At 46.8% G+C, this 15,946-nt stretch overlaps 1 protein-coding gene across 5 annotated transcripts in view; it reads right to left on the bottom strand.

The window, feature by feature from the left end:
* Positions 1 to 3,191: 3,191 nt before the first annotated feature.
* mfn1a (mitofusin 1a) overlaps positions 3,192 to 15,946 on the bottom strand; it is a 15,559-nt gene continuing 2,804 nt past the window's right edge. Inside the window, exons 6-18 of one of the 5 annotated variants that reach the window (XM_035634813.2) lie at positions 9,072 to 9,180; positions 8,870 to 8,977; positions 8,263 to 8,416; positions 8,037 to 8,104; positions 7,843 to 7,964; positions 7,633 to 7,759; positions 7,221 to 7,325; positions 7,019 to 7,121; positions 6,697 to 6,920; positions 6,506 to 6,607; positions 5,601 to 5,797; positions 5,381 to 5,515; positions 3,192 to 3,650 (exon numbers count right to left, since the gene is read on the bottom strand). In XM_035634813.2, the coding sequence (XP_035490706.1) occupies positions 3,590 to 3,650; positions 5,381 to 5,515; positions 5,601 to 5,797; positions 6,506 to 6,607; positions 6,697 to 6,920; positions 7,019 to 7,121; positions 7,221 to 7,325; positions 7,633 to 7,759; positions 7,843 to 7,964; positions 8,037 to 8,104; positions 8,263 to 8,416; positions 8,870 to 8,977; positions 9,072 to 9,180 (1,615 nt within the window). In that variant the 3' untranslated portion in view covers positions 3,192 to 3,589. Of the gene's footprint in view, positions 3,651 to 5,380; positions 5,516 to 5,600; positions 5,798 to 6,505; positions 6,608 to 6,696; positions 6,921 to 7,018; positions 7,122 to 7,220; positions 7,326 to 7,632; positions 7,760 to 7,842; positions 7,965 to 8,036; positions 8,105 to 8,235; positions 8,417 to 8,869; positions 8,978 to 9,071; positions 9,181 to 15,946 lie in introns of all 5 variants that reach the window. The other 4 variants (XM_035634812.2, XM_035634811.2, XM_035634814.2 and 1 more) reach the window with 4 other exon arrangements.

Genomic DNA, 15,946 nt, shown 5'->3' on the forward strand with positions numbered 1-15,946 from the left:
TCTGCCAGCAGTACATCTCTTTCTCCAGTGCAAATGTCAGGAGATCTTTGGAGAAGCTAGAGGCTGAGATCATAGAGCTGGAGAGTGTGTCTGGGCCAAGAAATGACTTATTACGCTCAAAAAAGCAGCAACTAAACTGGTTTCTACAGGAGAGAGCTAAAGGAGCTTTAGTCCGAGCCCGTTTTACCTCTCTCAGAGACATTGATGCCCCAACTACTTTCTTTTTTAATTTGGAACGATCAGTGGCCCAGAGGAAGCACATGGTGCGTCTCCGACTGCCTGACGGAAGTTTGACCTCTGAACCGGCCGTGATGAGGAAGCATGCAGTGTCGTTCTATACTGACCTGTTCAAGGCAGATGACTGTGATGTGGATGCTGCTGCAGAGCTTCTGCAAGATCTTCCACAGCTGAGTCCGGGGGAGGCCTTGAGCTCGGACCTCTCACTGGACGAACTAACTGCTGCCGTGTCTCGGATGGCCTCTGGCAAAGCTCCAGGCATGGATGGATTACCTGCTGATTTTTTAAAACATTTTTGGAACATACTGGGCCACGACCTACCGTTTTTAAAGAGTCTTTTAACACAGGAACTCTTCCTGCCTCTTGCAGGCGTGCTGTGATTTCCCTGCTCCCCAAGAAGGGAGATCTGACTCTTCTAAAGAACTGGAGACCAGTAGCTCTTCTCTGCACAGATTATAAAATTTTATCAAAGGTTTTAGCAAATAGACAAAGTATTTATTGAACTGTTGGTTGGTGCTGATCAGTCATACTGTGTCCCTGACAGGTCCATGTGTTTTTAATGAGAGACATTTTTGATGTGTGTAATTTGTACAAAGTGAATGTTGGAATAATTTCTATTGACCAGTAAAAAGCGTTTGCTCATGTAGATCATTCCTTTTTGTTTGCCACACTGAAGGCGTTTGGTGTCGGGGAGCACTTTCTATCATGGGTGAACCTAATGTACAGTGATGCATGTTGTGTTGTGAAGGTGGGGGGAGGACTGAGCTGTCCGATACCGGTAAAGAGAGGGATCAGACAGGGCTGCCCCATCTCAGGCCAGCTCTATAGTATGGCCATCGAGCCTCTTCTATTTAGGCTTAGAAACAGACTGAGGGGTCTCCGCCTGCCTGAACTGTCCCACAGCCCACCTGTGATCGTATCAGCTTATGCTGATGACATAAATGTCTTTGTCCAGGGTCAGGGGGGCATTCAGGAGCTGGAGGGCAGTTTAGCACTTTATGGGAAAGCTTCCTCGGCTAAAGTTAACTGGGGAAAGAGTGAGGCGGTTTTGATTGGCCAGTGGAACAGGGAAAACACTCCCAGTCTTCCTGGGAATCTTACCTGGGGAAACAAAGGTTTGAAGGTCCTGGGAGTTTTTTTAGGGAGTGAGGACACAGAAAGGCAGAACTGGGAGGGAGTGCTGGGAAAGGTGCAAGCTAAGTTGTCTAAATGGAAATGGTTGCTACCCCAGTTGTCCTACAGGGGAAGAGCTCTGATTGTCAATAACCTCGTTGCCTCGTCTCTGTGGCACAGACTGCAAGTGCTACCTCCACCACCGGGCCGATTGGAGCAACTGCAGCGGCTGATTGTGGACTTTTTCTGGTCGGGGCGTCACTGGCTGCGGGCGTCGGTCCTGTACCTTCCGGTGGCAGAGGGGGGTCAGGGCCTCATAGATGTCATCTCCAGGACTGCGGCCTTCAGACTTCAGGCAGCTCAGCGGCTGCTGTACAACGTCTCCCTCTGCTGGTCGACTGTGGCCCGGCTGCTGCTCCGGAAGGCCGGGCAGCTCGGCCTCGATAAGCAGCTGTTCCTGGTAAGATCATCTGACTTTGACTTGTCTGGTCTCACTCCATTCTACTGCTCGGTGATGGATGCCTGGAGGACTCTTAGTTTCACTCGGCCTCCTGACCCTGAACCTGGTATGTGGCTGTTTGAGGAACCATTATTTTCCAACTGTTTCCTGTCTGCCACTGTTTTCTCTTCAGCCACCCTGAGAGGTAGGTTTGTGGAGGCCGGCGTAGTGAAGCTGGGCCACCTCACGACTGCGTCAGTGGAGCGGTTGGCTGAAATCACGGGAATCAGGTCAATCAGAGTGTTGCAGAACCTGGTGGAGGAGGTGCTGCAGTCCCTATCGGCTCCTCTCCGGGCTCACGCTCAGAGTCGAAGTCTGGCCGACCAGTGGACTGAAGGCCACAAGTATGTTTTCCCCTCCCTGAGTGTGAGTCCGACTGTGGAGGGGTGGAGCGAGCGGAGTGGCCTGCTGCTTTCAATGAAGACGCCAGCACTGGGAACATTCGGCTCCTGTGGAGGGAAGCAGCTCTACTCCAGCTGCGTGAAGGTCCTGAACCATCGGTCACTTGCAGGAGTCAGAGAGTCGAGGTGGACTGAGGTTTTTGGCTCAGACGTTTCCCCTAAAGGTAGCTGGCGGGTCCTGTATAAGCCTCCTGTTGAAAAGAGGATGGCTGACATCCAGTGGAGGATTATACATGGAGCATTAGCTACAAACAGATACCGAGCTCGCCTGGACCCGAGCACTGGGGACGGCTGTCCTTTCTGTTCAGTTTCTGAGACCGTCGAACATCTGGTGGTGTCTTGTCCTCGATTGGCTGCTCTGTTCGGGCTTGTGAAGGAGTGGGTGGAGGGTCTAGGAGAGTTTTTTTCTCTCCCCTCTTTGTTTTTGGTCCCAACTATTCACCAAAGAAAAAGAAAACCCAGGTTTTGATAAATTTCATTTTAGCTAATGCCAAACTAGCGATATGGAAGAGTAGGAAGAACATGATGTTGGGAGCAGGCTGGACCGATGCAGTCCTGTGTCTGAGGGGTTTGGTCGCTGCCAGACTGAGGATCGAGCACTCTTTTTTCAGACTCACCAACAATATAGATGGTTTCAGGGTTGTTTGGGGCGTCAGGCAGGTCCTGTGCTCACTGGGGGAGGACGGCTCTCTCGTGCTGAATCTTTAGCAATTTTTACCATATATTTGTACTCTTTTCTTTTGAGGTTTTTATTTAAGGATTTGTTTTGAATACTTTGTATAAATAAAGTTGCGTTAAAAGTCAAAGTCTTCTTCTTCTTCTCCTTCTTCCTCTTCTCCTCCTTCTGGATGTTTGTGGACAGACGTGTTCACAGCAGTTGTGAATGTGATCAGGTGTAAACAACAGGATCAAAGTTCTGAAGATGAAGTTTGACGACTCGACACATTGAACAAAGTAATTTATTGAGTTTCTTCTTCAGCTGGTAAATAGAGTCTGTGAATCACAAAATAAACCAAACTTCCAACAAACTCATTAGATTTGACTTTGATTTCATTTCCTCTGACGACCATGACCTCTAAGGACCTTGTACAGGTTTCTACTGTGGACCAATGACCTACAACCTCTGAACTGTGAACTGATGACCTACGACCTCTGAACTGTGAACTGATGTCAAGTAACTGAGTACCTCACAAGAACTCTACTTATATCAGCTCAATTTCAGTGTTTTTATCAGACTTGATACTTTTACACATCAGTGTATGTGAATATGACATCATCTGTTCTGACGGCAGGTCAGCTGATGAAGGATCCTGTCAGCAGGAGGCGCCGTTCTTCTGTTTCACTGCAGATACTGAACAGAGAAGTTCTCCAGCTGAGACTCCAGCTCCGAGGCTCGGTTCCTAAGGATCAATCAATCAGTCAGTGACGTTATGTAGACGATCGCTGACTGTATATACAGACGATCAGTGACTGTATATGAAGACGATCAGTGACTGTATATACAGACGATCAGTGACTGTATATGAAGACGATCAGTGACTGTATATACAGACAATCAGTGACTGTATATAAAGATGATCACTGACTGTATATAAAGACGATCACTGACTATATAAAGACGATCAGCGACTGTATATAAAGACGATCACCGACTATATAAAGACGATCACCGACTATATAAAGACGATCACTGACTGTATATAAAGACGATCAGCGACTGTATATAAAGACGATCAGCGACTGTGTATAAAGACGATCACTGACTATATGAAGACGATCACTGACTGTATATAAAGACGATCACTGACTATATAAAGACGATCACTGACTGTATATAAAGACAATCACTGACTATATAAAGACGATCACTGACTGTATATAAAGACGATCACTGACTGTATATAAAGACGATCACTGACTGTATATAAAGACGATCACTGATTATATAAAGACGATCAGTGACTATAAAGACGAGCAGTGACTATAAAGACGAGCAGTGACTATAGAAAGACGATCAGCGACTATATAAAGACGATCACTGACTATATAAAGACGATCACTGACTATATGAAGACAATTACAATATATAAAGACGATCTCTGACTATATAAAGATGATCCCTGACTGTATATAAAGACGATCAGTGACTGTATATACAGACGATCAGTGACTGTATATGAAGACGATCAGCGACTGTATATAAAGACGATCACTGACTGTATATAAAGACAATCACTAACTATATAAAGACGATCACTGACTGTATATAAAGACGATCAGCGACTGTATATAAAGACGATCACTGATTATATAAAGACGATCAGCGACTGTATTTAAAGACGATCAGAGAATGTATATAAAGACGATCAGTGACTATATGAAGACGATCAGTGACTATATAAAGACGATCAACGACTATATAAAGACGATCACTGACTGTATATAAAGATGATCACTGACTGTATATAAAGACTATCACTGACTGTATATAAAGACGATCACTGACTGTATATAAAGACGATCACTGACTATATGAAGACAAACACATTATATGAAGACGATCAGCGACTGTATATAAAGACGATCAGCGACTGTATATAAAGACGATCACTGACTATATAAAGACGATCACTGACTGTATATAAAGACAATCACTGACTATATAAAGATTATCACTGACTGTATATAAAGACAATCACTGACTATATAAAGACGATCACTGATTATATAAAGATAATCAGCGATTGTATATAAAGACGATCAGAGACTGTATATAAAGACGATCAGTGACTATATAAAGACGATCAGTGACTATATAAAGACGATCGGCGACTGTATACAAAGATGATCACTGACTGTATATGAAGACGATCACATTATATAAAGATGATCACCTACTGTATATAAAGACGATCACTGACTGTATATGAAGACGATCACATTATATAAAGACGATCTCTGACTATATAAAGACGATCAGCGACTGTATATAATGTTTTTGGGTGTTTTGTTGGCAGATTAATGGAGACCAGGACAGAACCTGTTCGGTCAGACTGGGACTCAGGTTTGAATCCTGGTCTAAGATTGGCTCTGAGCCCAGTGTGGGTGTGACCCTAGCGTGACCTCTGACCTGAAGGCCTTTGACCTCCTCTGGATGTTCTCCAGTCTCTGGATCCTGACACTCAGCTGGCGGATGTTTCCCTCCAGCTCGGCGTCGCTCAGGTCGACTCTCTGACTCAGACGACTGAACGTGGCCGACAGCTCCCTGCGACAGACACAGATCACATCCCTCAGATCTCAGGTGTTTGGTCAGTGGCTGTGACTGACGGGTGTGGAGGGGTGGGGCTTACTTGTAAACCTGCTGGCTGCAGAAAGAGCTGGTGACAGGGATGATGGCTCTGAGGCGGTGGGCGGCGTGCTCCACAAACTGCTGCTTCAGAACGCGCTCCCTGCTGCCGTCGGTCCAGGTGAGCTTCTCGTACAGGTACAGGAGACCGTACAGTGAGAGGGAGAGAGCGATGAGACGCCAGCCCACAGAACGCCACACCTGCAACAACAACACACACCTGAGACCCACACACACCTGCAACGACAACACACACCTGAGACACACACCTGCGACAACAACACACACCTGAGACACACACACACACACACCTGCGACAACAACACACACCTTAGACACACACCTGCGACAATAACACACACCTGAGACACACACACACACACCTGCGACAACAACACACACCTGAGACACACACCTGCAACAACAACACACACCTGAGACACACACCTGCAACAACAACACACACCTGAGACACACACACACCTGCAACAACAACACACACCTGAGACACACACACACCTGCAACAACAACACACACCTGAGACACACACCTGCGACAACAACACACACCTGAGACACACACCTGCAACAACAACACACACCTGAGACACACACCTGCAACAACAACACACACCTGAGACATGCACACACCTACAACAACAACACACACCTGAGACACACACCAGCAACAACAACACAAACCTGAGACACACACACACCTGCAACAACAACACACACCTGAGACACACCAGCAAAAACAACACACACCTGAGACACACACACACCTGCAACAACAACACACACACCTGCGACAACAACACACACCTGAGACACACACACACCTGCAACGACAACACACACATCAGTAATCCTGCTGACAGACAGATGAAAATGGAGGACGTAACTCACCACTCCACCGATCACCAGCACCGTCATGGATGCTCGGGACGTCGCGGAAACCAGGCCCGTCGCTATGGAAACCACCACCTCATCCCTGAAGGACGAGGCGTCCTGCAGAGAGACGCAGAGTCACGATACAGCGATGCTGAAAAACAACTGACCCAACCTGACCAGACCTAACCCAACCTCGGTGACCTGACCTGCGGTCGTGGCTCGGCACCGCCGCTCAGCGCTCGCTTGGCGTTGGCGACTCCGATGAAGCGAGTGACGAGGGCGGTCCAGCCCAGAGAGAACTGGAACTCGATGTTCTCACGAAAGTCTGCACAGAGGGCGGCGAGGCCGAGGTCGTAGGTCAGCTGGAAGGAGGCGGAGGGAGCGGACAGCTGCTCCTGGACGGACGGAGACAACAGAGGACGGACGCTGTCTGAGGGCGGAGCAGACAAACAAACCTTCAATGACATCATCACTTAACCTGTGACACGGACGTGTGGGCAGGATCTGAGGCTCGGAGGAGGAAGTTACCGATCATGTGTCTCTGGGCGTCAGTCACGTCCCTGAAGACGCCGACGGAGCAGCGATGAGCCAAACCTCCGACGAGCCGCTCGTCCACGTGCTGCTGCAGCTTCTGAAACACAAGAGAGACTCAACAGACGACCGACACCAGGGTCAGTACTGACACCAGGGTCAGTACTGACTACTCCTGAGTCAGTGCTGCAGCACTCACAGTCTTATAGAGCTGCAGAGTTTCTTGTGTCGGGGTGAAGCCGGCCCTGAACTCTTCCACCAGGACAGGAAGTGAACGGATCTGATCTGACAGAGCCGAGGTCACCTGACCACACACACACACACACACACACACACACACATACACACATACACATCAAAAGAAAGGTTGCTTTTAACTTGTGTCAGTGAGTCAGTGTCAGAGAGTCAGTGAGTCAGTGTCAGTGAGTTTATTGTATATTGTAATATTGACCTCACTATGTAAAGTGCCTTGAGACAATGTATGTTGTGATATGGCGCTATACAAATAAAATTGAAAAATTGAAATTGAGTCAGTGTCAGTGAGTCAATGTCAGAGAGTCAGTGAGTCAGTGAGTCGATGTCAGAGAGTAAGTGAGTAAGTGAGTCTTCACCCTGGCAGTGACATCATCAGTCAGGGTCTTGATCTTGTCTCTGACGTCGTCGCTCAGACGGTTGATTTGACCTCTGACGACCTCCAGCCGGTCTCTCTGGTCCTCTCTCTGCTCCAGGCAGCAGATCCTGAGGTCAGAGGTCAAAGTTCAAGGTCAGTCACACTAGGACATTAGTTAACAAGGTCAGGTACAGTCGCCGGTTTCCCTCACTTCCTGTCGGCGGAGGCGATGTTGATGGCGTCCATCACGGCCTTGATGGCATCGGTGATCTGCCAGGCTCTGACCGTGTGCTGCTCAAACTTTGTCTTCACTGCAGACTGAGAGATGAACTCCTGCAGGTCAGAGGTCAGAGGTCACCTCACTGTGAACATCACAGGATGAAGCTCACCAGATCTGCTACGCACCTCAAACGTCCTCTCAAACCTTTGGAACTCTCGCAGCCTGTCCTGGAAACCTTCAGCCAGAGCGCCACCTGCAGGAGGAAACAGGAAGTCCAGCGTCAGTACGACAGTCAGCTGATCGTTTTTATATACAGTCAGTGATTGTCTTTATATACACTCAGTGATTGTCTTTATATACAGTCGCCGATCATCATTGTCTCACCTGTCTCACCTGTCTCACCTGTCTCACCTGTCTCAGGCATGCCCTGCGCTCGTTGCGTCCTAGAGCTCAGAACCTCTTTAGCTGAGACGAAGAAAATCCTCCCCGGAGCCTCGTCCAGTCCGACCACCCTCAGCTCCTCCGCCAGGAAACTCACACAGCGGTCCAGGTGCTGCTTCCTCACCTGGACAGCAACAGTCATTCATCAACCAGTTACCTTCAGTGAAGCTGCTCATGTTTGTTTGATGCTGACACACTCACACACACTCACACACACACACTCACACACACACACACTCACACACACACACACTCACACACACTCTCACACACACACACTCACACACACTCACACACACACACACTCACACACACTCTCACACACACACTCACACACACACACACACTCTCACAAACACACACACACACACACTCACACACACTCACTCACACACACTCACACACACTCACTCACACACACTCACACACACACACACTCACACACACACTCACACGCAAACACACACAAACACACACTCACACACACTCACTCACACACACTCACACACACTCACACACAAACACACACACACACTCACATACACTCACTCACACACACTCACACACACTCACACACCTCCTCGATGTACTCGGGCTCTGTCACTGACGCGTCCCATCTGTTGTGCAGGATGAAGATATTTGGTTTGGAAATTCTCTCACTGACTTTGTGGAAGAAAAGTTTCTCCTGAAAACAGAAGACGACAAATTAAACGTGTGAAAGGAGTCAACGTCGTTCGTCTGTCTGTTGTCTGTCTGTCGTCTGTCTGTCATTTCCTCACCGTGTTCATCAGCGTCGACTCTGCATTTCCGACCAGGACGAAGACGTCGGCATCCAGACAGAACTTATCGATCCAGCTGTCCAGCTCCAGGGTCACATCGGTCCCAGGGCTGGGTCAAAGGTCAGGCATGACACCAGGAGGTGTTTATTCAGTTGAGTGTTTTAACTTTGTCTGGTGTCTGTAGGAACCTACAGACAATGACTTTATAAACTACAGACGTTATCTTCTGTGTCACTGACAAAGATCTTTGTGTTGATCTTTGAACTAGTTTGTCAGTTTAAACACTAACAAAACAACTGGAAGCAAATCAGTGAAGACTAATCGTAGACTGTATGTTGGTAGATCAGTAGGTCATTGATAGGTTTGTTCAGTCAGGAGGTAGGTCAGTAGGTCATTGATAGGTTTGTTCAGTCAGGAGGTAGGTCAGTAGGTCATTGATAGGTTTGGTCAGTAGGTAGGAAGGTCAGTAGGTCATTGATAGGTTTGGTCAGTAGGTCTGTTAGGGCCAATTTAATCTTAAGTTTATTTTATTGAAATGCTGCTGGCACTTTAACTTTGACTTATGACACCACCAGGAACTCTTTATAGGGAGACAGGAAGTGAAGTCTGAAGATGGCATGAACTCCTACTTAGACAGCCATAGACAACGGCAGTCACCTGTGGAGTTTGCTAGAATATCTACAGTTCCTAAAACACCACTGCAAAGGTTTCTGCTACAGCCTAGACCTGCTAGAGTTTTTACAATCCCTAAGCAACAGCAGGCAATACCAAAGCGCCCAGTCTCAACTCCAAAGCAGTCTGTCAGGATTGCAAAGACACCAATCCCTTTAAAGCTCAAGCAGGATAAGATCCATCTAAAAGGCGGTGGTCAAAAGCCCATTCATACTGAGCCAAGTCCAGACTATGACATGTCTTCTGTCATGCAAATGCAGAATGACATTGTTGATTTACTTGTACTGCAACATAAGCAAGCACTATTACCTGTTAGAGAAATACCAACCTTTCATGGTGACCCACTAAGTTACACAACATTCATGCGTGCCTTTGAATATAGCATTGAAGACAAAACAGCAAACAGTCAAGATCGCCTGTACTATCTGGAGCAGTATACGACAGGACAACCCAGAGAACTAGTCTGAAGCTGCTTCCATATGAATCCATCAAGAGGATATCGTGAGGCTAAAAGACTCCTACAGGACAACTTTGGAGATGACTTGAGAGTTACAATGGCATACATGGATAAGGCCCTGAAATGGACAAATATCAAATCCGATGATGGTAAGGAACTACAGAGCTATGCACTGTATCTTAGAGGCTGCTGCAATATAATGCAAGACCTAAAGATCATGGAAGAGTTAGATTTTCCCTCCAACATGAAACTGATTATTACCAAGCTGCCCTACAAACTGAAAGAGAAGTGGAGATCTACTGCATGTGATATCTTAGAAAGAACAGGTCACAGAGCCCGTTTCCATAGCCTTGTAGCCTTTATGGAAAAGCAGGCCAGGATTCTGCTGGACCCTCTGTTTGGTGACATTCAAGACCTCAACAAGACCAAGACCGCAGCCATTTCCAAACAGCGAAACTCACTAAGGAGCAAGGGCAGTAGCTTTGCTACAACAGTAGCAGTGTTGACTGATGACTGCGACATCAGAACATGTGCAAAAGATCATACATTCAAATATCAAAGTATCTCTGACTCCTGTGCCGCCTGTGCGTTCTGTGAAGGCAAACATCACCTGACTGGAAGTAGGCAACCTGGATGGGAACACCTTCATGGAACTCCCTAAGGGCTACACGCAAGATGCCATCCCAGTGACCAAAGATAACGTTACAACTCAGAAGGACATCTCAAACTAGCCATACTTGAAAGAAGTCAAGCTAAATGAGATTGTCGCGGTCATTGATCTTCTTATAGGAGCCAATGCCCCAAGAGCCTTTGAACCACGGCAGATTATCAATGCCGAAGACGGCGGCCCTTATGCAGTCAAGACGGTGTTTGGATGGGTGATCAATGGACCACTCAACTCTTGCACTGCTGAGGAGTCTTCAAGATTGGCAACTTTCTCCGCAAACCACATCTCTGTGACAGAGTTGAAAGATCTACTGGTACAGCCGTACAATCATGATTTTCCCGAGAGGAAATATGATGAAAAGAAAGAGATGTCCGCTGAAGATCACAAGTTCATGCAGAGTGCCAAAAGCTCAGTAATGCTCAAGAACGGACATTACTATATGTCACTTCCACTGCGTGACCGAGACATGATGATGCCGAACAACCGTGACTTTGCCAAGCAACAAGCCCTGAACCTGATCAGAAAGTTCAAATCAGATCCAACTTATGCTCTGGAATACAGGAACTTCATGACTGACGTCATCCAGAAAACCTATGTTGAGATGGTGCCACAGGACAGGCTTCAGAGGCAGGATGGAAAAGTGTGGTACATCCCACATCATGCAGTGTATCACAAAAGGAAGAAAGACCTTAGAGGGGTATTCGATTGTTCATCAACATTCCAACAAACATCCCTCAATGATAAACTACTTGAAGGACCTGACCTGGCAATCCCTCTCCTTGCCATTCTGCTAAGGTTCCGCCAAGAACCCATTGCTATGATGGCAGACATAGAGGGGATGTTTCACCAAGTCTGTGTCCATGAGGATGAACGAGACCTGTTGAGATTCCTGTGGTGGCCAGACGGCGACACGTCAAAGAATCTCGAGGAGTATCGGATGACTGTCCACCTATTCGGAGCATATCCTCTCCAACATGTGCCAACTTCGTACTACGCAAGACTGCAGATGACCATGGTCACGGCTATGCTGAAGAGGTGAGCAGGACCATCAAATGCAATTTTATGTCGATGACTGTCTTTAGTCTGTTGGAACAGAAGGCCAGGCCATTACCCTCTGCAAAGATCTCAGAGACCTCTGCTCTCAGGGTGGATTCAAGCTCACAAAGTGGGTTTGCAACAGCCGCTCTGTGCTTGCTTCCATTCCCGATGAGTACAAGGCAAAGCAGATCAAAGAACTGGACCTGGAGAGGGAGAAGCTGCCACTAGAGAGAGCTCTCGGAGTTCAATGGAACATTGAAAAGGAAACCTTCATTTTCCGCATCGATCTCCAGGACAGACCCCTGACGCGTCGGGGTATTCTATCAGTCGTCAGCTCTATCTATGATCCCTTAGGATTCCTGGCACCATTCATCCTAAAGGCAAAGCAGATCATCCAAGACCTCTGCAAACTGAAGTGCGGATGGGATGATGGCATATCAGAGACTCACCTCACACCTTGGAAGAAGTGGCTTGCTGAACTGGAGCAACTGTCCAACATTAAAATCAACAGATGCATAAAGCCCAAGAACTTTGGCCAAGTTGAAAAGGTACAGATGCATCACTATTGTGATGGAAGCGAAAATGGCTATGTCAGTGTAAGCTACCTAAGACTGACCAACATAGCGGGTGAAATCCATGTGACACTTGTTCTAGGGAAATCCAGAGTGACACCGCTGAAACAAGTAACTATCCCTAGATTAGAGCTAGCCTCAGCAACACTTGCAGCCAAGATGGATCGACTGCTGAGGTCAGAACTGCAATTGGAGTTAGAGCCCTCAGCCTTTTGGACCGACAGTGAATCTGTGGTGAAAAACATAAGAAATGAGACCAGAAGATTCAAAACCTACGTGGCCAAAAGGATTTTAGACATCCGTGAGCTTTCAGACAAAGACCAGTGGCGGCACATCAGCTCTAAAGAAAATCCTGCTGATGACGTTTCACGTGGTTGAACATTGAAGCTTTCCTGAAGTCCAAAAGATGGTTCCAAGGACCAGAGTTTCTCACTAAACCAGATACTGGATGGCCAAATGTGCTAAAAGATTTTCCACCCATCGAGTCAAACGATCCCGAGGTGAAAAAAGAAACAATAGTTAACAGTCTGATTGTAGAAGCAAAGAGCCCATTAGACAAGCTAATTGTGTATTACTCACACTGGAACAGACTCAAAAGAGCTGTAGCTGGGATGCTGAAGTTTCGGGCACTTCTGCAAGAACAGAAACTACGTAGAGTCACTAGAAACACTCAGACTGACCTAAAGTCCAAAGCAAAAGTAGAACTTATTGTAGAAGACCTGCAGGAAAATTGTAATCGTACACTTTGAACAAAGAAAAGCTTTCCAGCAGGTGATTCACTCACTCAAGTGAGGACAGCCATGTGCCAAAACAAGCACACTCCGCAAGCTGGACCCAATCCTGGACCAGGATATCTTGAGAGTAGGAGGTAGGCTCAACAAAATGGCCTTACCAAGTGAAATGAAGAACCCAGTAATTCTGCCAAAGAACTCGCACATCTCTAGACTGATCCTACAGCAAATCCATCTGCAAGTAGGGCACTCTGGACGAAGTCACATGCTAGCCAAGCTGCGAGAAAGATTCTGGCTACCTTGTGCTAATGCCATGGCTAGGAAAACCATCAAAAGGTGTATCTTCTGCCGAAGATATCAAGCCAAGGTGGAACAGCAGAAGATTTGCCACAGGACCGCATAACCCCAGATGAACCGCCATTCACCCATGTGGGGGTAGGTCGCAGGTAAAACGCTATGGAGTGACCTTTACTTGTCTTGTTTACCGTGCAGTGCACCTTGAGGTGGCAAGCTACCTGAACACTGACTCGTGCATCAATGCTTTGCGCAGATTCATTTGCCGCAGAGGACCCGTGTCAAGCATTAGATCCCATTGCGGCACTTACTTCATTGGTGCAAACAGAGAGTTACAAGAGGCCTTGAAGGAAATTGATCACTCCAAAATCCAACATGCACTACTCAAGGAGTGAAGTGGTCTTTCAATCGCCCTTCAGGAGCACATCATGGAGGAGTGTGGGAAAGTTTGATTCGTCTCGTCAAAAAGATTTTTTATTCTGTTCTGAAAGAACAGCGCTTGGATGACGAGGCTCTCCAAACAGGACTGTGTGAAGTTGAGGCTATCGTGAATGACCGATCCATCACCACTGTGACCTGTGACCCAAACGACCTGGAACCTCTTACCCCGAACCATCTTCTCCAGTTGAAATCGAAACCAGTCATGCCACCAGGAGTCTTCCAGAAAGGAAACTTGTACTCCCAGCGAAGATGGAGACAAGTGCAATACATATCAGACCTTTTCTGGCAGAGATGGATAAAGGAATACTTAACTTTCATGCAGGAGAAAATCAAATGGAATAGACCCAGGAGAAATTTAACCACCAGAGACCTGGTTGTGATTGTGGATGAAACTGCCCCTAGGAACTCCTGGCAACTGGGCATAGTGGTATAACCTCTGTCTGGATCAAAAGGTCTAGTGCGAAGTGTTTTAGTGAAGACCAAAGCGAACATCCTTGAAAGGCCAGTGAGCAAACTATGCCTACTTATGGAGGCTGAAGATGAAAGCATAAGATCACAAATAACATGAGACAAAGTCTATTGAGACTTGCACCAAAGGTACTTTACTCAAATTTAGACTAATGCACCTGGAAATTAGATTTAGAACTTTAATTGGCGCCTTTTTGGGTAATTGTTCTCCGTGATGGCTCACAATTAGGGGCCGGTATGTAAGGGCCAATTTAATCTTAAGTTTATTCATTGAAATGCTGCTGGCACTTTTACTTTGCCTTATGACACCACCAGGAACTCTTTATAGGGAGACAGGAAGTGAAGCTGGGGGGAACGGCATAACAGAAGGAACGCTAGCCACAGTCGGGAGTCGGGAGTTCTTTGACCACGAAAACACAAAACCACGAATACCGAATTAAATAAGATTGAAGCTTTTCGTTAACATTTACATCCTATTTTCGTTGGAATTAAGTTTAAGTTTGTTTGAACGTGCGTCCGAAATCTCCCTCGCCTGGCTCGCGCGGCGGCTTGATAGAAGGTAAGACAAGTTGCCGAAACAAGGTCATTGATAGGTTTGGTCAGTCAGGAGGTAGGTCAGTAGGTCATTGATAGGTTTGGTCAGTAGGTAGGTAGGTTAGTAGGTCATTGATAGGTTTGGTCAGTAGGTAGGTAGGTCAGTAGGTCATTGATAGGTTTGGTCAGTCAGGAGGTAGGTCAGTAGGTCATTGAATGGTTTGGTCAGTAGGTAGGTAGGTCAGTAGGTCATTGATAGGTTTGGTCAGTCAGGAGGTAGGTCAGTAGGTTATTGATAGGTTTGGTGAGTAGGTAGGTAGGTCAGTAGATCATTGATAGGTTTGGTCAGTCAGGAGGTAGGTTTATAGATAGTTCTGTATGTAGGTAAATCCGTCATTGGTACATTTGTCCAGTCGGTAGGTCATTAGTTTATTGGTTTAGTAGGTAGGTCAGTAGGTCATCAATAGGTTTGATCAGTTTGTAGGTAGGTTTGGTCAGTAGATAGGTCATAAGTTGTAAGGTCAGTTTATAGGTAGGTTAGTAGGAAGGTCATGAGTAGGTAGATATAGGTAGGGAGGTGCAGGCTGCATGGGATTTCCCCCCTTCTGGTCTTCAGATCCCCACCTCTGATGAATTATCTAATCCAACGTGATCAATGCTGCTTCACCAATAGACCATTTTAAATACCTAGAACGGACCACCCGCTGTCAGCGCTCGTTTATATACCTAATGATCCCGGTTCCATCAGCCTTGATCACTGAACGGCTTTTCAGAATGTTACCAAGCATGAATATTTGGAAGGGGGATTTGATTCTTGTATGTTTTGTTTTGTTGAGCTGAGCATGTGTAACAGTGGCCCAGCCAGTCGAGTGCGTGCAGCGCAGTGTAAACCTCACTCGCAGACACGTAAAGAGACGCGCTAGCGGCTCATGCTAGCCCTCAAGAGTTTTAGCTCACTTGGTTGCGCGTCCGCCTCACATGCCGCTGGTCGAGGGTTTGAA

Source organism: Scophthalmus maximus, chromosome 5, assembly GCF_022379125.1.
Source record: "Scophthalmus maximus strain ysfricsl-2021 chromosome 5, ASM2237912v1, whole genome shotgun sequence".
Classification (NCBI taxonomy): Eukaryota; Metazoa; Chordata; class Actinopteri; order Pleuronectiformes; family Scophthalmidae; genus Scophthalmus; species Scophthalmus maximus.